This window comes from Pavona decussata, unplaced genomic scaffold, assembly GCF_977016875.1.
Source record: "Pavona decussata unplaced genomic scaffold, jaPavDecu1.1 SCAFFOLD_64, whole genome shotgun sequence".
NCBI lineage: Eukaryota > Metazoa > Cnidaria > Anthozoa > Scleractinia > Agariciidae > Pavona > Pavona decussata.
In genome coordinates, this window is record NW_028145484.1 from 5,372,501 (window position 1) to 5,394,390 (window position 21,890).

General features: G+C 33.9%; 1 protein-coding gene across 1 annotated transcript in view; it reads left to right on the forward strand.

Moving 5' to 3' along the window:
* Positions 1-21,890, forward strand: part of LOC146478705 (E3 ubiquitin-protein ligase FANCL-like) — a 25,335-nt gene that overhangs the window by 390 nt on the left and 3,055 nt on the right. The window contains exons 3-15 of the mRNA XM_085112317.1: positions 571-631; positions 851-907; positions 1,016-1,113; positions 1,608-1,655; positions 2,347-2,395; positions 2,606-2,677; positions 2,865-2,903; positions 3,658-3,772; positions 4,011-4,094; positions 4,449-4,494; positions 4,587-4,668; positions 4,919-5,035; positions 5,216-5,287. Of these exons, the coding sequence (XP_084968443.1) occupies positions 571-631; positions 851-907; positions 1,016-1,113; positions 1,608-1,655; positions 2,347-2,395; positions 2,606-2,677; positions 2,865-2,903; positions 3,658-3,772; positions 4,011-4,094; positions 4,449-4,494; positions 4,587-4,668; positions 4,919-5,035; positions 5,216-5,287 (940 nt within the window). The remainder of the gene's footprint in view (positions 1-570; positions 632-850; positions 908-1,015; positions 1,114-1,607; positions 1,656-2,346; positions 2,396-2,605; positions 2,678-2,864; positions 2,904-3,657; positions 3,773-4,010; positions 4,095-4,448; positions 4,495-4,586; positions 4,669-4,918; positions 5,036-5,215; positions 5,288-21,890) is intronic.

Below are 21,890 nucleotides of genomic sequence, written 5' to 3' on the forward strand. Positions count from 1 at the left end.
GAATTTAGTGAACTTGATGCTGATTGGTAGATCTTAAACAACACATGTTTCGAAGTGGCTCATATCATTGTCAGAAAAAAACAAAAAAACATTAAGATATAAACGCTGTGGGAACAAAAAATACGTGCATAATTAGCTAAGATTACAGTTGCTGAATAACATGAAAAAAAAAATGTCATTTATTTATAAAAGTAGCTACTAATATTTCCATCTATCCAGAACAGTTACCAGAGGGGTGGAATTTGAGATTTTTGTAATAAAGAATGAAATACTGCACAGCATAGTTAGTTAATGAGAATTTAAAGATTATAAAATCGATGCTGTTAAGAGAGTTTCAAGCAATGTTGCGGCAATGCTGCCTTCTTCAGATTCATTAGTTGTCCAAGGGTCAGGAATTTTACTCCGGCCTCGCTGAAAAGGTTAAATTCCCCTGGGTCTATCAGCCCCCATCCTCTTCCCCACCACCTCCCCCCCCCCCCCCCACCACCACCTGACCCTGGTGCTTAACATTAATAGTTGTACAACATGGGTTAAAGGAAAAAGTCAGCTTTGCACAAATTGTTCCTGTAGGATTGAATGTGGCTGGAAACTGCGAGACCTGCTGAGGGGCTATGAAGGGCTCATAAAACAGGTATTTCAAGATAGCTGCTAAATTTAAAGTTTGTCAATTAATATTCTGAAAATTTTCTTGAAAATAAATATTTTAATGATGCACATGATCAAACTGTCCTGGAGACAGGTAATAGCTATTCATGTACAAACAAAATACCACTAGGGTTTTGATGTGTTTGGATTGTGTCTCCTAAAAAGGTGCTTTTTGTTTACTGCAATTTCTTTATTTTCTTTGTAGAGGCTATCACAGAGTGCGGACTTGCCATCGTTTTTAATGGAACTCAAGAGCATTCTGGTGAGACACTCACTCACTAATCCTGGTCACTGTTTTTGTAAAATATATATGAAAATTAGGTTATGCTTTTTAATGGAGACTCTATTACTTTAATGACTGCAATCATAGGAGAAGCTCTTGGAATGTCAGAAATTGGAAAAGGTTGTCTCCCAACCCAAGTTCTACACACATTTGGTGGCAGAGCTGGAAACTATTGGATGGGAGAAGTAAGTAATGTCATAAAAGCACTCACAAATTTTCCATTACCAAGTAATTAATTGGATAAATTTTATTATTATTATTATTATTATTATTATTATTATTATTATTATTGCATCCTGTTAAATGCATCCAGAAGGGCCATGTCCAACCTATGGACATAAGGCACTATTGGGAAGATTTTATTTGATTATCAGTACTGTTTGCAATATGTAGGCTGTTCTAAGGAGAGTGATCTTTTAGACTTCCCAAACCTTGATGTTACCTGGTATATATAATGTGTGAACTTCTCCAGGCAATCATCATCATCATCATCAGCAGCAGCAGCAGCATCGTTATATGTTATTATTATTATTATTGTTATTATTATTATTATTATTATTATTATTGTCGTTGTTATGCTGTTTGCTTTTATTTTTGTGGGTCTAGAGAGTTCTAGAAAGTTATCAAAAAGTTTCTTTCTTTTAATAGCACTGACTTAACAGACTTACTTTTGCTGTAGGTTAGCTTATGTGGATCCATCTTTTCAAGTGCTAAAACTTTCTGCCAGGTAAATACATTGTAAATAAAATGTTGAATCTAACAAGCTGTAATTGTGAATTTTACTGTGTTGAGTGCCAATGTATGCAAAATGACTTTCATGACAATGCACTTTTTCATCAGAGTCCAGAGCTGTCTTTCAGGAGGGTGGTAAAGGTGGGACTTGGGGTCAATTTTAGGGTCAGGTCTGTTGTAGATAGATAGAGAGAACCTTTATTAAAGTGTCAGTCATTGTAGTGTTTATACACTAATTGGTCATGCTATATTATAAAAGATAAACATTAAAAAAAGTTAAAATGACATAATTTAAATTAAAAAAAAAACAACTCTGGCTACAAAATATACCCTAATTACATATTACATCTAGTTTAAAAAATACAACATAAATTTTAAAAATAACTATAATTGCACAATAACATAAATATTAAAATGTATAAATATAAATGTATAATGTAGGGTGTGTATTTTCAAGAATTAGCTGACAGTCCAGGTGAAACCTTGAAAAGATCCTCAAGGGTTGTTGAGGAACTGCGTGTGGATCTTGAGGATGACTGTTAAGGATCTTCACTTCTTATCCTCAAAGATCTTGTTCCAACAGGTTCCAGCCAGATGGTCTCGAACGGCCTTGCAGAATCTTGAAAGATCCTACTTAAATTTTAAAGGATCCTACCATTAACATAACTGTGTAAACTTGATTTCAGAGACAAGAAAGAAAGAGAACATCTTATAACTGTGCATCTTTCATCTCAGGTAACACTAGATCTTGGAAATGCATAATAATGCATACCTAAACTAAAATGTGTGATTAAGAAGTTACTCTGTTGCAAGGGTTAATTAATGGAGCAAAATGAATGTGACTTCAACCACTAAATGTCTGAAAGAAGGTACATGTTATAAATAAACACTAAGAATGTTTACATGCAGGCTTGATTCCTGACTTGCATTTTTTCTCTTCCATAGCATCCTCATGTAGCTCCAACATGTACCACAGACCTACCAGGAAAACAGTTCACCTTCTCTTGGTTATCGCAGGTACAATACTGGCAGGGGGGAAAATATATGTATTAAGTGTAAAAGATAGATCTTGGATGAACAAAGAGAAAATAGGTTGACAGTCACTACCATTTTGCTGAGGAGAGAGAGATAATTTCATAATGTTTGAGATATTATCAGCACTAAATGTGCGAATATTGTGATCTTTTCTTCCTTTTTTTACCAGAGTTCCCCACTTCAACAGTTGTATCTTCAATTTCAACAGGTGAGTTAGCCTGCGAACACAGACGTATTTCCGGCTGTCGGTTCTCTCCACCAGGGAGATGCGACAGCCGGAAATACGTCCGCGTTCGCAGGCTACAGGTGAGTACCAAACTTAGCATTTACAATGTTGCACAGCATACTGTTGCTTATTGTCAATGGAAGTTACTTGGCTCCATTAGTTTTTTCTTAATTTTGTTTGATATTTTTTTCTACTGTCTTAAGTTTCAACTGACCAAGCCCAATGTCAGAATTGGAGAGCTTACATTGTATAATAAGAGTTTAAGTTTTCTGTTCATTGTCACAATAATATTCTACCCTTAACAGTTGCTGGATCTGATTGGCTAGTCGAATTGGATGTCATCATTCAGACCTTTTTCCAAAAAGGCATGGAAAGGGTTTCAAAATACTACAGTTTTTGAAAAAAAATTCTTGATTAGGGGAGAAGGGAGCTGTACACACCATTGTTATAAGTGTTAGATCCACAATATTGCATAAGATGGAGATGGTGAGTAGAGAAAGGGGATCTGTGAACAGAAAATGCTCAAGATTGCAGAATTTAAAAAATCCAGCCCCCTGACCCAGACCATACTTCTTTCTGAGTCAGACAAAACCTGACAGATAGCAGGTGCCAGGAACCCTAGATCTGCCACTCTGGCAATTTGAAACTGTCTTATGTGTCTTTTCATCAATTTTAATTCTGAGCTTGATCAATTTAGGCTTGCAGTGATATAAATTTGTTTCAATTACTCCTCAAGGTCCTTTTTCAGTTTGAGGATTTTTGGGACATGTTAGATGAAATAGACAGCAACACCTGGATTCTTGAACCTGATCATCCAACGCGATCCTGTACTAACAGAAGAATTGCTCTTGGTAAGTGCAAAAACAAAAACAAGATTCTCCAGTAACTGGTTCAGTGTCAGGAATTCTTGAATAGTATTGAATGATATACAATCAGACTGTTCAAGTATCTCTTTATGAAATATTAAAAAAAATAAAGTGCTCATCTATGGACCATGTGCATGACCAATTGCCTGCTTAACAAAGGTATCCACCTTCCTTTTGGCTTGTGCTGTTGCTATAAATATTGATTCTTGTTTCACATTTGCAGGGAACAATGCTTCTATCCAGATAGACTTAAACCCAGTAAACCCTAGACTTTTACCGGAGTGTAGATTTCTTGGAGCTGACAATGGTATTTGAAAAATATATATATTTAAGTTCATATATATTAATTTTAACTTTTCTGCATCTTACTTTATATTGTGCTAACCTTAGAAAATATTATTACAGTCCAACAGGCAAGTGATGCAACAACAAATTATTGAAAACATGTCTTTTTATATTTTATTCACCCCTGTCAAATTTAAAATTTGTTAACTTCTAAAAAAAAAAGTTTGTTAGGTGTGCCGAACTGTAATGGAATTATAAAGATGAGAATTAATATTCATCTTGACAGTCACAAGCATGGAGATAAGAAGAATATCAACATGCAAAACTTGTCTCGAAAGAATTAATAATATTGAGGAAGGTAAATTTTATTTTGCAGTGGTCGTACCTTTACGAGAGCATTTGAATGCAAACATTCACTCCTGGTAAGAGATTCATTCAAAATGCAAGTTATCTTTTATTCCCCAAGGCTTCTGTTCATTGCTTTTCACTTAATGGTTGCAATTAAATTTACTAGGGATGCCCAGTTATCTGTTTTGACAAACCTGGAGAATTTATTGGGACAGAAATTCCCTTCACCCTCAACAACAAAGAAAGAGGTAGATGCTGTTTCCTGATGTTCTATGTAGTTAATTATTTAGTACTGAGCAAAAATGAAAACAAAATAGCTTGAAATTTGCTTCACAACAAATTTGTATAAATTTACACAAATTAATATAGATTTACATACATTTGCATAAACATGTACATTTACACTGAAATAGGAGGATAGTAGAATAAATTGACACTATCAATTTAGTTTCTTACTGTTAATTTCATTGGTTTTTTATGAATATTTTTCTTTTTAAGGACTTCAGCATGGAGTGTGGCATTTGTTATGCTTATCGTCTTAATGATCTGATACCGGACAAAGCTTGTGATGATTCACGATGCGGTCAGCCTTTCCACAGCTTGTGTCTCTATGAGGTTAACAAAATAATAATAATTGTAAATTATAATTTAAAAATTTATTATTAGTTATCTTTCTTCCTAAATAAGATAAAATTTTCTAAAGAGATGATGTAGGATGCAAACCCAGATTTAGCTACCACCTTGCTGTTTTGAGTATTTCATTTTCATTTTTGAGTATTGCATTTCGATTTTCAGTGGTTGAGAGCTTTGCCATCCACGAGACAGAGTTTCAACATGGTATTTGGAGAGTGTCCGTACTGCAGCAAAGTGAGCAGTTATTTATCTTGTAAACAACAATAATAAAATTAATAATAAAATTATATTAAGGAAGGAGAGATGGTGCAGTGGTGAGAACACTCACCTCCCACCAATGTGGGACAAACATGTCCAAATTCCAATTTGATCTGGGAAGTGTCCCCAATTAGTGCTCTGCACTAAATACATTGACACTTAAATAAAGTGATTTATTTAATTTTATTTATTCATATTATTCCATCAGTGATCCTATACCCTCAAACTACTAGGGTACCAAAATTTGCAAAAAAAAAAAACAAAACAACAACAACACAAATTCAGATTTTCACCAACCAGAATTTACCTAAATCCTCTAATAACGCCCCTTCTCTATTAACCCCCTCCCTACTAAACCTCTTCTTTATAACCTCCCCTCTCTTTAGAGCCCCCTATATAAAAACCCCAAAGTGAATACTATTGGGATGAAAATTAGGGAAAAAATGTATAGAGTTACATGGAAATTAGTCCGAAAACTAGAGTGTATAGTATAAGGATGAAAATTAAGCCAAAAACGAGAGTGTACAGTATAACGCAAAAAATTACACCAAACACTACAGTGTATAGTATTATGATGGAATTTAAGCCAAAACCAGAGAACATAGTATTAGGATGAAAATTACGCCAAAAACTAGACTATTAAGTGCCAAGGTAAAAAGTACGCCAGAAGGTGTAGCATTAGGATGAAAATTACCTCAAAAACTAGAGTATTAAATATTAGGAAAACAATTAGGCCAAAATCCATAGTCTATGGTATAGGGATGAAAATCAGGCAAAAATCCATCGTCTAAAGTATTAGGATGAAAACTAGGCCAAAATCCATAGTCTATAGTATTAGGATGAAAATTAGGTCAAAATCCATAGTCTATAGTATTAGGATGAAAATAAGGCCAAAATCCATAGTCTGTAGTATTAGGATAAAAATTAGGCCAAAATCCATAGTCTATAGTAATAGGATGAAAATTGGGCCAAAATCCATAGTCTATAGCATTAGGATTAAAATTAGTCCAAAATCCATAGCCTATAGCATTAGGATGAAAATTAGGCCAAAATCCATTGTCTATAGTATAAGGATGAAAATTAGGCCAAAATCCATAGTCTATAGTATTAGGATAAATATCAGGCAAAAATCCATAGTCTATAGTATTAGGATAAAAATTAGGCCAAAATCCAAAGTCTATAGTATTAGGATGAAAATTAGGCCAAAATCCATAGTCTATAGTAGTAGGATGAAAATTGGGCCAAAATCCATAGTCTATAGTTTTACTTTTTTACTTGTCCCCTGGGCTTTCCAGCAATTCCTGTCTTGCGCTGCAGTGCGCACCTCACTCCACGACTGCCACCCCGCTTTGGACCTCTCTTTTTCTACCGTGCGCCGCCAAGTTGTTTTTGGCCGGCCTCTCTTTCTCGTTCCCTCTGGGGTCCATGTTAGGGCTGTAACACAGTCATTGTCAGGTTGTTGTCTCAAGACGTGTCCAATGAATCTCCATCTCCTTCTTCTTACTTCTTCACTCAACTTCTCCACGTTAGCCCTTTCCAGTAGCTCTCTATTACTGATCTTATCTTGCCATTTAATCTTCATTACCCTCCTCAGGCATTGGTTCTGAAACACATCGATTTTCTTGGCATCATTTTCGTTCATTTTCCATGTTTCGCAACCATACATGAGAACTGGTTTGACCAATGTTTTGTATAGCCTGATCTTCGTCTTCCTCGACACACTGCTGGAGCTCCATACTCGGTTTAGCTTCACAAACGCTCCTCTCGCTTTCCCTAGCCTAGCCTTGATGTCCTCTTCGCCACCCCCTTGTTTACATACTGTGGCGCCCAGGTAAGTAAACTTCTCTACATCTTCCAACGCCACACCGTTCACTGTGATGGCCTCGTTATTCCTCGCATTTACTCTCATGACTTTGCACTTCCCGACATTTACCCGAAGTCCTGCCCTTTCTGCATTCTCTACCAGCCTGTTTGTTTTCAACTGCACGTGTCTTTGCATTGAGGAAATTAAAGCTATATCGTCCGCGAAGTCAAGGTCCTCAAGTTTTGATGTAAATTTCCACCTCAGTCCGGTTCCCTCCTCCTTCACAGTACGCCTCATTACCCAGTCTATAATAAGCAGAAAAAGAAAGCCAGACATTGTACATCCCTGTTTGACACCAGTCGTTAACTTGAACCATTCTGAGGTTGCCTCTTCCTCGACAATAGCACATTCAAAGCCATCGTACATTGCTTTAACTATGTTGATGATCTTCTGTGGGATACCATACTGGCTCATTTTAGTCCATAAGCCATTTCTGTGCACTGAGTCAAACGCCTTCTCGAAATCCACGAAATTAATATAGAGAGTTGCCTGCCATTCATTCACTTGCTCTAGTATATTGCGTAAGATGAAAATTTGCTCCGTCGTCCCTCTGCCAGATCTAAATCCAGCCTGTTCCTTACGGAGCCTGTGGTCAATCCCTATGCAAATGCGCTCGATTATAATTCTTCCCAATATCTCGCTTGCAACTGGTAGGAGAGTCACTCCCCGCCAGTTCTTACACTCCCTTAAGTTCCCTTTCTTCGGTATCTTAATAAAGAGTCCCCTCTTCCATTTAAGTGGGACCTTTTCCAGACTCCAAATCGTGTCTATAAGTTCTTTCACTCTGTCAGTTGTAAATTCAAGGTCTGCCTTCAGTAATTCTGCTGTTATCATATCTTTGCCAGGGGCTTTACCGTTCTTAAGAGTCTTTATTGCCCTTCTTATCTCAGCTTTGCTCACAGGTCCCGTGTCTATGTCAGCTGTGTCCTGCTGTTCGTTGACGTCTTCATTGATCGGGTCGGCTGGCTCTTCTCTATTAAGTATCTCCATAAAATGCTCTTTCCACCGCTTCCTTCTATCTTCATTGCTGGTTAAGGCGTTACCATTTCTGTCGTTGACTACTGTGCTCTGCCTTGGTTTATCATTGCAGATCGTTTTAGTTAAGCTGTAGAGAGTCTTCATGTTTTGCATACTTGCTGCTTCTTCCGCTTCTTTTGCTATCCCTTCTGACCAATTCCTCTTATCCCTGCGTATTTGCCTTTTTACTTCTCGGTCTTTGGCTTTGTATTCTACTCGCCTCTTTTCTTTCAGTCTCTCGGAGTTGGTTCCATCAAGTTTTAGTTTTATCTCTTTCCTCTGCTCAATCAGGTCCCACGCTTCTTTACTGATCCATGGCTTAACTTTCTTTGTCTTATATCCAAGGACTTTCTTTGCTGTCATATTGTAAGTCTTTTCAAGGATGTTGTTTGCCTTCTCCAGCACGGCTTCTGGCTGATCTATTTTGTCATCTTCCTGCTCCTCCCTCTGCAATATCTCAAACCTGTTCCTTAATTCCAAACGAAACTGCCTCCTACACTCGCCGCTCTCCAGCTTCTGAGTATCATATCTCGTCCTTCTAATTCCACGTCTTTCAGGAGCTGCCCATAGCTTTAGCCTCAATTTGGTACAAACCAGGTGGTAGTCACTGGCGATATCAGCTGATCTTATGGCTCTTGTGTCCAGCACAGATGTTTTAAATTTCCTGTTGATTAACACATGGTCAATCTGATTGCAGGTGCGCCTATCAGGGGATATCCATGTTTGTTTATGGATCTCCTTATGTGGAAATATCGTCCCTGTGATCACCAGGTCATTCATGCCGCAAAAATCGCATAGTTTCTCGCCATTGTCGTTCCTGATTCCGACTCCATGCTTACCCATTACTCGTTCATATCCTTCTACATCGCTTCCAACCTTTGCGTTCAAATCACCAGTGATAACCAGCAAGTCGTGTTTCGGTGTTTTGTCCACTATTGCCTGGAGCTTCTCATAAAAATGATCTTTCGCCTCTTCGTCAGTGTCATTGGTGGGGGCATATACATGGATCAATGTTAACTTGACATGCCTAGAATGGAATCTGGCTCGGATTATTCGCTCATTGACAGGTGCCCAGTCGGTCAATGCTTCCGCCGCATCTTTGCTCAGCATGATGGCCACGCCGTGTTGGTGACTTCGTCGTCCCTGCCAGAGTACAGTAATGTCTCACCTGTACTTAGAATGAACTTCCCCGATCCACACCATCTGCTTTCACCTATACCCATTATCTGCAACTTAGCCTCTCTCATTGCTTTCGCCGCTTGGGCTGTCCTCCCTTGTGCATACAAGGTTCTCACGTTCCAGTTTCCTATCCTCAACTGTGTTTTTGGGTGCACTATTGGCGTCCTCGGTTCCAGAGCTTCCATGTGGCTTTCACTCTGGAACGTCATGTTGTGTGCCACTCGGCCCCCAAGATTCGGTAGATTGCCTCTTATGTGTAAGGTTTCTGTAATCATTTACTTTTTACGAGGTTAGGTGATTAGCCTAACGCCCAACCCCCAACCTGGAGGGCCAGGGGCTGTCCTTTGTCAGGTCTCTGTCCCTCAACCAATCTGGTACGGTTGCACCCGCCAGGGACTGAGTCCCCACCGGCATAGCTCTTGGGGTCACTGAGACACACAAGCTCCACCACCGTGACAAGGTGACAGGCCCAGGGTGGAGATAGTCTATAGTATTAGGATGAAAATTAGTCCAAAAATCCATAATCTGTAGGATTAGGATGAAAACTAGGCCAAAATCCGTAGTCTATAGTGTTAAGATGAAAAGTAGCCCATAAACCATAGTCTATAGTGTTAGGGTAAAAATGAGCTTGAAATCCATAGTCTATGGTATTATGATAAAAATTAGACCAAAGTATATAGTATTAGAATAAAAATTAGGCCAAAATCCATAGTCTATAGTAATAGGATGAAAATTAGGCCGAAATCCAAAGTCTAGTATTAGGATGAAAATTAGGCCAAAATCCATAGTCTATAGTAGTAGGATGAAAATTGGGCCAAAATCCATAGTCTATAGTATTACGATGAAAATTAGTCCAAAAATCCATAATCTATAGAATTAGGATGAAAACTAGGCCAAAATCCGTAGTCTATAGTGTTAGGATAAAAAGTAGCCCATAATCCATAGTCTATAGTGTTAGGATAAAAACGAGCTTGAAATCCATAGTCTATAGTATTATGATAAAAATTAGACCAAAATCCATAGTTTATAGTATTAAAATAAAAATTAGGCCAAAATCCATAGTCTATAGTAATAGGATGAAAATTAGGCCGAAATCCAAATTCTATAGTATTAGGATGAAAATTAGGCCAAAATCCATAGTCTATAGTAGTAGGATGAAAATTGGGCCAAAATCCATAGTCTATAGTATTACGATGAAAATTAGTCCAAAAATCCATAAGCTATAGAATTAGGATGGAAACTAGGCCAAAATCCATAGTCTATAGTGTTAGGATAAAAACGAGCTTGAAATCCATAGTCTATAGTATTATGATAAAAATTAGACCAAAATCCATAGTTTATAGTATTAGAATAAAAATTAGGCCAAAATCCATAGCCTATAGTATTAGGATTAAAATTGGGACAAAATCCATAGTCTATTTTATTAGGATGAAAATTAGGCAAAAATCCGTAGTCTATAGTGTTAGGATGAAAACTAGGCCACAATCCATAGTCTCTAGTATTAGGATAAATATGAGCTCGAAATCCATAGTCTATAGTATTAGGATGAAAATTAGTGCATAATCCATAGTCTATAGTATTAGAATGAAAATAAGGCTAAAATCCATAGTCTATAGCATTAGGATGAAAATCAGCTCGAAATCCATAGTCTACAGTATTATGATGAAAATTAGGCCAAAATCCATAGTCTATAGTATTAAGATGAAAATTAGGCCAAAATGTATAGTCTATTGTACTATAATGAAAACTAGTAAAAAATCCATAGTCTATAGTATTAGGATGAAAATCAGCTCAAAATCCATAGTCTATAGTAGTAGCATAACCATTAGGCAAAAATCCATAGTTTATAGTATTAGGATTAAAATTGGTCCTAAATATATAGTCTATAGCATTAGCATGAAAATTAGGCCGAAATCCATAGTCTGTAATATTAGGATGAAAATCAGCTAAAAATCCATAGTGTATAGTATTAGGATAAAAATTAGTCCATAATCCATAGTCTATAGTATTAAGATGAAAATAAGCCCATGCATAGTCTATAGGCCAAAATCCGTAGTCTATAGTGTTAGGATGAAAATCCATAGTCTATAGCATAAGGATGAAAATCATCTCAAAATCCATAGTCTATAGTATTAGGATGAAAATTAGTACAAAATCCATAGTCTATAGTATTAGGATGAAAATCAGGCTGAAATCCATAGTCTATAGTGTTAGGATTAAAATTGGAACAAAATCCATAGTCTATTTTATTTGGATGAAAATTAGGCGAGAATCCGTAGTCTATAGTGTTAGGATAGAAACTAGGCCAAAATCCATAGTTTATAGCATTAGGATGAAAATTAGGCCAAAATCCATAGTCTATAGTGTTAGGATTAAAATTGAAACAAAATCCAAAGTCTATAGTATTAGGATGAAAATAAGCCCATGCATAGTCTATAGGCCAAAATCCGTAGTCTATAGTGTTAGAATGAAAATCCATAGTCTATAGCATAAGGATGAAAATCATCTCAAAATCCATAGTCTATAGTATTAGGATGAAAATCAGGCTGAAATCCATAGTCTATAGTGTTAGGATTAAAATTGGAACAAAATCCATAGTCTATCTTATTAGGATGAAAATTAGGCGAGAATCTGTAGTCTATAGTGTTAGGATAAAAACTAGGCCAAAATCCATAGTCTATAGTATTAGGATGAAAATTGGAACATAATCCATGAACAATAGTATTAGGATGAGAATCAGGCCGAAATCCATTGTCTATAGCATTAGGATGAAAATTGGAACAAAATCCATGGTCTATAGTATTAGAGTAAAAATTAGGCCGTAATCCATAGTCTATAGTATTAAGATCAAAATTAGGCCGAAATCCATAGTCTATAGTATTAGGATGAAAATTAGGCCAAAATCCATAGTCTATTTTATGTTGAAAGGAGCTCAAAATCCAAAGTCTATAGTATTCTGATGAAAACTAGTCCAAAATCCGTAGTCTATAGTACTAGGATGAAAATCAGCTCAAAATCCATAGTCTAAACTATTAGGATAAAAATTAGGCCAAAATCCATAGTCTATAATGTTAGGATGAAAATTAGGCCAAAATTTACAGTCTTTAGTATTAGGATTAAAATTGGAACAGAATCCATAGTCTATTTTATTAGGATGGAAATTAGGCCAAAATCCATAGTCTATAGTATTAGGATGAAAATTAGGCCAAAATCCATGGTCTATAGTATTAGGATAAAAATCAGGCCACAATCCATAGTCTATAGTATTAGGATGAAAATTAGGCCGAAATCCATAGTCTATAGTATTAGGATGAAAATTAGGCCAAAATCCATAGTCTATTTTATGTTGAAAGGAGCTCAAAATCCAAAGTCTATAGTATTCTGATGAAAACTAGTCCAAAATCCGTAGTCTATAGTACTAGGATGAAAATCAGCTCAAAATCCATAGTCTAAACTATTAGGATAAAAATTAGGCCAAAATCCATAGTCTATAATGTTAGGATGAAAATTAGGCCAAAATTTACAGTCTTTAGTATTAGGATTAAAATTGGAACAGAATCCATAGTCTATTTTATTAGGATGGAAATTAGGCCAAAATCCATAGTCTATAGTATTAGGATGAAAATTAGGCCAAAATCCATGGTCTATAGTATTAGGATAAAAATCAGGCCACAATCCATAGTCTATAGTATTAGGATGAAAATTAGGCCGAAATCCATAGTCTATAGTATTAGGATGAAAATTAGGTCAAAATCCATAGTCTATAGTATTACGATAAAAATTTGGCCAAAATCCATAGCCAATAGTATTTGGATGAAAATCAGCCCAAAATCCATAGTCTATAGTATTAGAATGAAAATAAGGCCAAAATCCATAGTCTATAGTATTAGGATGAAAACTAGGCCAACGTCCATAGAGTATAGCATTAGGATGAAAATCAGCTTAAAATCTATAGTCTGTAGTATTAGGATAACAATTAGGCCAAAATGCATAGTTTATAGTATTAGGAATAAAATTGGGCCTGAATATATAGTCTATAGCATTAGCATGAAAATTAGGCCGAAATCCATAGTCTGTAGTATTAGGATGAAAATCAGCTCTAAATCCATAGTGTATAGTATTAAAATAAAAATTAGTCCATAATCCATAGTCTATAGTATCAGGATGAAAATTAGGCCAAAATCCATAGTCTATAGTATTAGGATGAAAATCAGCTCAAAATCCATAGTCTATAGTATTAGGATAAAAATTAGTGCATAATCCATAGTCTATAGTATTAGGATAAAAATTAGGCGAAAATCCATAGTCTATAGTATTAGGATGAAAATCAGCTCAAAATCCATAGTCTATAGTATTAGGATGTAAATTAGTCCATAATCCAAAGTCTATAGTATTAGGATGAAAATAAGCCCATGCATAGTCTATAGGCCAAAATCCGTAGTCTATAGTGTTAGGATGAAAATCCATAGTCTATAGCACAAGGATGAAAATCATCTCAAAATCCATAGTCTATAGTATTAGGATAAAAATTAGTCCAAAATGCATAGTCTATAGCATTTAGGATGAAAATTAGGCCAAAATCCATGGTCTATTTTATGTTGAAAAGGAGCTTAAAATCCAAAGTCTATAGTATTATGATGAAAACTAGTCCAAAATCGATAGTCGATACTATTAGGATGAGAATCAGCTCAAAATCCATAGTCTAAACTATTAGGATAAAAATTAGGCCAAAATCCATAGTCTATAGTGTTAGGATGAAAATTAGGCCAAAATGTATAGTCTATAGTATTAGGATTAAAATTGGCACAAAATCCATAGTCTATTTTATTAGGATGAAAATTAGGCCAAAATTCATGGTCTATAGCAATAGGATGAAAATTAGGCCAAAATTCATAGTGTATAGTATTAGGATGAAAATCAGCTCAAAATCTATAGACTATAGTATTAGGATGAAAATTATTCCAAAATTCATGGTCTATAGCATTAGGATGAAAATTAGGCCAAAATTCATAGTGTATAGTATTAGGATGAAAATCAGCTCAAAATCTATAGGCTATAGTATTAGGATGAAAATTAGGCCAAAATTCATGGTCTATAGCATTAGGATGAAAATTAGGCAAAAATTCATGGTCTATACCATTAGGATGAAAATTAAACCAAAATTCATAGTCTATAGCATTAGGATGAAAATTTGGCCAAAATCTATAGTCTATAGTGTTAGGATTAAAATTGGAACAAAATCCATAGTCTATTTTATTTGGATGAAAATTAGGCGAGAATCCGTAGTCTAAAGTGTTAGGATAGAAACTAGGCCAAAATCCATAGTTTATAGCATTAGGATGAAAATTGGGCCAAAATCCATAGTCTATAGTATTAGGATAAAAATCAGGCCGAAATCCATAGTCTATAGTGTTAGGATTAAAATTGGAACAAAATCCATAGTCTATTTTATTTGGATGAAAATTAGGCGAGAATCCGTAGTCTATAGTGTTAGGATAGAAACTAGGCCAAAATCCATAGTTTATAGCATTAGGATGAAAATTAGGCCAAAATCCATAGTCTATAGTATTAGGATAAAAATCAGGCCGAAATCCATAGTCTATAGTGTTAGGATTAAAATTGGAACAAAATCCATAGTCTATTTTATTTGGATGAAAATTAGGCGAGAATCCGTAGTCTATAGTGTTAGGATAGAAACTAGGCCAAAATCCATAGTTTATAGCATTAGGATGAAAATTAGGCCAAATCCATAGTCTATAGTGTTAGGATTAAAATTGAAACAAAATCCAAAGTCTATAGTATTAGGATGAAAATAAGCCCATGCATAGTCTATAGGCCAAAATCCGTAGTCTATAGTGTTAGAATGAAAATCCATAGTCTATAGCATAAGGATGAAAATCATCTCAAAATCCATAGTCTATAGTATTAGGATGAAAATTAGTCCAAAATCCATAGTCTATAGTATTGGGATAAAAATTACGCCAAAATCCATGGTCTATGGTATTATGAAGAAAATGACATCGCAATTCATAGTATTAGGATGAAAATTAGTCCAAAATGCATAGTCTATAGCATTAGGAAGAAAATTAAGCCAAAATCCATAGTCTATTTTATGTTGAAAAGGAGCTCAAAATCCAAAGTCTATAGTGTTCTGATGAAAACTAGTCCAAAATCCGTAGTCTATAGTACTAGGATGAAAATCAGCTCAAAATCCATAGTCTAAACTATTAGGATAAAAATTAGGCCAAAAGCCATAGTCTATAGTGTTAGGATGAAAATTAGGCCAAAATTTATAGTCTATAGTATTAGGATTAAAATTGGAACAAAATCCATAGTCTATTTTATTAGGATGAAAATTAGGCCAAAATTCATAGTGTATAGTATTAGGATGAATATCAGCTCAAAATCTATAGGCTAAAGTATTAGGATGACAATTAGGCCAAAATTCATGGTCTATAGCATTAGGATGAAAATTAGGCAAAAATTCATGGTCTATAGCATTAGGATAAAAATTAAACCAAAATTCATGGTCTATAGCATTAGAATGAAAATTAGGCCACAATACATAGTCTATAGTGTTAGGATTAAAATTGGAACAAAATCCATAGTCTATAGTATTAGGATAAAACTTAGGCCGAAATCTCTAATCTATAGTATTAGGATAAAAATCAGGCCGAAATCCATAGTCTATAGTGTTAGGATTAAAATTGGAACAAAATCCATAGTCTATTTTATTAGGATGAAAATTAGGCGAGAATCCGTAGTCTATAGTGTTAGGATAAAAACTAGGCCAAAATCCATAGTCTATAGTATTAGGATGAAAATTAGGCCGAAATCCATAGTCTATAGTATTAGGATGAAAGTTAGGCCGAAATCCATAGTCTATAGCATTAGGATGAAAATTGGAACAAAATCCATAGTGTATAGTATTACGATGAAAATTAGGCCGAAATCCATAGTCTATAGTATTAGGATGAAAATTAGGCCGAAATCCATAGTCTATAGTATTAGGATGAAAATTAGTCCAAAATCTATAGTCTATAGTATTAGGATAAAAATCAGCTCATGCATAGTCTATAGGCCAAAATCGGTAGTCCATAGTGTTAGGATGAAAATCCATAGTCTATAGCATTGAGATAAAAATCAGCTCAAAATCCATAGTCTATAGTTTTTGGTTGAAAATTAGTCCAAAATCCATAGTCTATAGTATTAGGATAAAAATTACGCCAACATCCATGGTCTATAGTATTATGAAGAAAATGACATCGCAATCCATAGTTTTATAGTATTATGATGAAAACTAGTCCAAAATCTATAGTGTATAGTATTAGGATAAAAGTTAGCTCAAAATATATAGTTTTCACTATTAGCATTACAATTAGGCAAAAATCCATAGTCTATAGTATTAGAATGAAAATTAGGCCAAACTTTATAGTCTGTAGTATTAGGATAAAAATTAGGGCAAAATCCATAAACTATAGTATTAGGATAAAAATTAGGCCAAAATTCATAGTCTATAGTATTAGGATAAAAATTAGGCTAAAATCTACAGTCTATAGTATTAGGATGAAAATAAGGTCAAACTCCATAGTCTATAGTATTACGATAAAAATTTGGCCAAAATCGCATAGTCTATAGTATTTGGACGAAAATCAGCCCAAAATCTGTAGTCTATAGTATTAGAATGATAATTATTCCAAAATACATAGTGTATAGTATTATGATAAAAACTAGTCCAAAATCCATAGTCTATAGTATAAAGATGAAGATTAGAAAAAAATCCATGATCTATAGTATAAGGATAAAAATCAGGCCGAAATTCATAGTCTATAGCATTAGGATGAAAATTGGAACAAAATCCATAGTCTATAGTATTAGGATGAAAATTAGGCCGAAATCCATAGTCTATAGTATTAGGATGAAAATTAGGCCGAAATCCATAGTCTATAGTATAAGGATGAAAATTAGGCCAAAATCCATGGTCTATAGTATTAGGATAACAATCAGGCCACAATCCATGGTCTATGGTATTAGGATGAAAATTAGGCCGAAATCCATATTCTATAGTATTAGGATGAAAATTTGGCCAAAAATTGATAGTGTATAGTGTTAGGATGAAAATTAGGTCAAAATCTATAGTCTATAGTATTAGAATGAAAATTAGGCCAAACTTTATAGTCTGTAGTATTAGGATAAAAATTAGGGCAAAATCCATAAACTATAGTATTAGGATAAAAATTAGGCCAAAATTCATAGTCTATAGTATTAGGATAAAAATTAGGCTAAAATCTACAGTCTATAGTATTAGGATGAAAATAAGGTCAAAATCCATAGTCTATAGTATTACGATAAAAATTTGGCCAAAATCGCATAGTCTATAGTATTTGGACGAAAATCAGCCCAAAATCTGTAGTCTATAGTATTAGAATGATAATTATTCCAAAATACATAGTGTATAGTATTATGATAAAAACTAGTCCAAAATCCATAGTCTATAGTATAAAGATGAAGATTAGAAAAAAATCCATGATCTATAGTATAAGGATAAAAATCAGGCCGAAATTCATAGTCTATAGCATTAGGATGAAAATTGGAACAAAATCCATAGTCTATAGTATTAGGATGAAAATTAGGCCGAAATCCATAGTCTATAGTATTAGGATGAAAATTAGGCCGAAATCCATAGTCTATAGTATAAGGATGAAAATTAGGCCAAAATCCATGGTCTATAGTATTAGGATAACAATCAGGCCACAATCCATGGTCTATGGTATTAGGATGAAAATTAGGCCGAAATCCATATTCTATAGTATTAGGATGAAAATTTGGCCAAAAATTGATAGTGTATAGTATTAGGATGAAAATTAGGTCAAAATCTATAGTCTATAGTATTACGATAAAAATTGGGCCAAAATCCATAGCCAATAGTATTTGGATGAAAATCAGCCCAAAATCCATAGTCTATAGCATTAGGATGAAAATTAGTCCAGAATGCATAGTCTATAGTATTAAGATAAAAATTACGCATAAATCCATAGTGTATAGTATTAGGACAAAAATTAGCTCGAAATCCATAGTCTATAGTATTAGGATGAAAATTAGTCCAAAATCTATAGTCTATAGTATTAGGATAAAAATCAGTTCATGCATAGTCTATAGGCCAAAATCGGTAGTCTATAGTGTTAGGATGAAAATCCATAGTCTATAGCATTAGGGTAAAAATCAGCGCAAAATCCATAGTCTATAGTTTTTGGATGAAAATTAGTCCAAAATCCATAGTCTATTGTATTAGGATAAAAATTACGCCAAAATCCATGGTCTATAGTATTATGAATAAAATGACATCGCAATCCTTAGTTTTATAGTATTATGATAAAAACTATTCCAAAATCTATAGTGTATAGTATTAGGATAAAAGTTAGCTCAAAATATATAGTGTTTACTATTAGCATTACAATTAGGCAATAATCCATAGTCTATAGTATTAGGATGAAAATTAGGCCAAACTCCATAATCTGTAGTATTAGGATAAAAAAAAAGGGCAAAATCCATAGTCTATAGTATTACGATAAAAATTTGGCCAAAATTCATAGTCTATGGTATTTGGATGAAAATCAGCCCAAAATCCATAGTCTATAGTATTAGAATGATAATTAGTCCAAAATCCATACTCTATAATATTAGCATAAATATCAGCTCAAAATGCATAGTCTATAGTAATAGGATAACAATTAGGCCAAAATCCGTAATCTATCGTGTTAGAATGAAAACCAGGCCAAAATCCATAGTCTATAGTATTAGGATAAAAATGAGCTTGAAATCCATAGTCTATAGTATATGGATAAAAATCAGCTCAAAATTTATAGTCTATAGTATTAGGATGAAAATTAGGCCAAAATCCATAGTCTATAGCATTAGGATAAAAATCAGCTTAAAATTTATAGTCTATAGTATTGAGATGAAAATTAAGCGAAAATCTGTGGTGTATAGTGTTAGGATAAAAACTAGGCCAAAATCCATAGTCTATAGTATTATAATGAAAACTAGTTAAAAATCCATAGTCTATAGCATAAGGATAAAAATCAGGTCAAAATATATAGTCTATACTATTAGGATGACAATTAGGCAAAAATCCATAGTCTATAGTATTAAAATGAAAATTAGGCAAAAATCTATAGTCTATAATTTTAGGATGAAAATTAATTAAAAATCCATAGTCTTTAGTATTATGATGAAAACTAGGCCAACTTCCATAGAGTACAGCATTAGGATGAAAATCAGCTCAAAATCTATATTCTGAAGTATTAGGATAAAAATCAGGCCAAAATCCATAGTCTATAGTATTAGGATGAAAATAAGGCCAAAATCCATGGTCTATAGTAATAGGATGAAAATTGGGCCAAAATCCATAGTCTATAGCATTAGGATGAAAATTAGTCAAAAATCCATAGTCTATAGCATTAGGATGAAAATTAGGCCAAAATCCATAGTCTAGTATTAAGATGAAAATTAGGTCAAAATCTATAGTCTATAGTATTACGATAAAAATTTGGCCATAATCCATAGTCTATAGTATTATGATGAAAATTGGGCTAAAATCCATAGTCTATAGTGATAGGATAAAAATCAGGCGAAAATCTAAAGTTTATAGTATCAGGATGAAAACTAGGCCAAAATCCATAGTTTATAATATTAGGATGAAAATTAGGCTAAAATCCATAGTCTATAGTATTAAGATGAAAATTTGGCTAAAATCCATAGTCTATAGCATTAGGATGAAAATTAGTCCAAAATCCATAGTCAATAGTATTAGTATGAAAATTAGGCAAAAATCTATAGTCTATAATTTTAGGATGAAAATTAATCAAAACTCCGTAGTTTATAGTATGAGGATGAAAACTAGGCAAAAATCCATAGACTATAGTATTATGATGAAAACTAGGCCAACTTCCATAGAGTACAGCATTAGGATGAAAATCAGCTCAAAATCTATAGTCTGTAGTATTAGGATAAAAATCAGGCCAAAATCCATAGTCTATAGTATTAGGATGAAAATTAGGTCAAAATCCATAGTCTATAGCATTAGGATGAAAATTAGGCCAAAATCCATAGTCTATAGTATTATAATAAAAACTAGGCCAACGTCCATAGTTTATAGCATTAGGATGAAAATCAGCTCCAAATCCATAGTCTATAGTGTCAGGATGAAAATTAGCCCCAAATCCATAGTCTTTTATATTAAATTAAAAATTAGGCCAAAATCCATAGTCTATAGTGTTAGGATGAAAATCCATAGTCTATAGCATAAAGATGAAAATAAAAATTAGGCCAAAATCCATAGTCTATAGGATTATGATGAAAACTAGGCCAACGTCCATAGTCTATAGCTTTAAGATGAAAATCAGCTCAAAATCCATAGTCTATAGTATTAGGATGACAATTGGGCCAAAATCGATAGTCTATAGTATTAGGATAAAAATCAGGCCGAAATCCAAAGTCTATAGAATAAGGATAAAAACTAGCCCAAAATCCATAGTCTATAGTATTATAATGAAAACTAGTCAAAAATCCATAGTCTATAGCATAAGGATAAAAATCAGCTCAAAATATATAGTCTATACTATTAGGATGACAATTAGGCCAAAATCCATAGTCTATAGTATTAGGATGAAAATTGGGCGAAAATGCATGGTCTATAGTATTATGATAAAAACTAGTCCAAAATCCATAGTCTATTATGTTAGAATGAAAATTAGGCCAAAATCCATAGTCTCTAGTATTAGGATGAAAATTAGGCCAAAATCCAAAGTCTGTAGTATTAGGATAAAAACTAGGCCAAAATCCATAGTCTATAGTATTAGGATGAAAATCAGCTCAAAATCCACCGTCTATAATATTAGGATGAAAATTAACCAAAAATCCAAAATCTCTAGTATTATGATGAAAATTAGGCCAAAATCCACAGCGTATAGTATTAGGATGAAAACAAGGCTAAAATCTATAGTCTATAGTATAAGGATGAAAGTCACCTCAAAATCCATAGTCTATAGTATTAGGATGAAAATTAGGCCAAAATCCCTAGTCTATAGTATGAGGATGAAAATAAGGCGAAAATCCATGGTCTATAGTATTATGATAAAAACTAGGCCAAAATCTATAGTCTATAGTATTAGGATGAAAATCAGCTCGAAATCCATAGTCTATATTTTTAGGATTAAAATTGGGACAAAATCCATAGTCTATAGTATTAGGATTAAAATTAGGCCAAAATCCATGGTCTATAGTATTATGATGAAAACTAGGCCAAAATCCATAGTCTACAGTGTTAGGATGAAAATCATCTCTAAATCCATAGTCTATGGTATTAGGATGGAAATCAGCTCAAATTTTCTAGTCTATAGTATTAGGATGAAAATCAGGCCGAAATCCATAGTCTTTTGTATTAGGATCAAAATTAGACCAAAATCCATAGTCTATAGTATTAGGATGAAAATCAGCTCAAAATCCAAAGTCCATAGT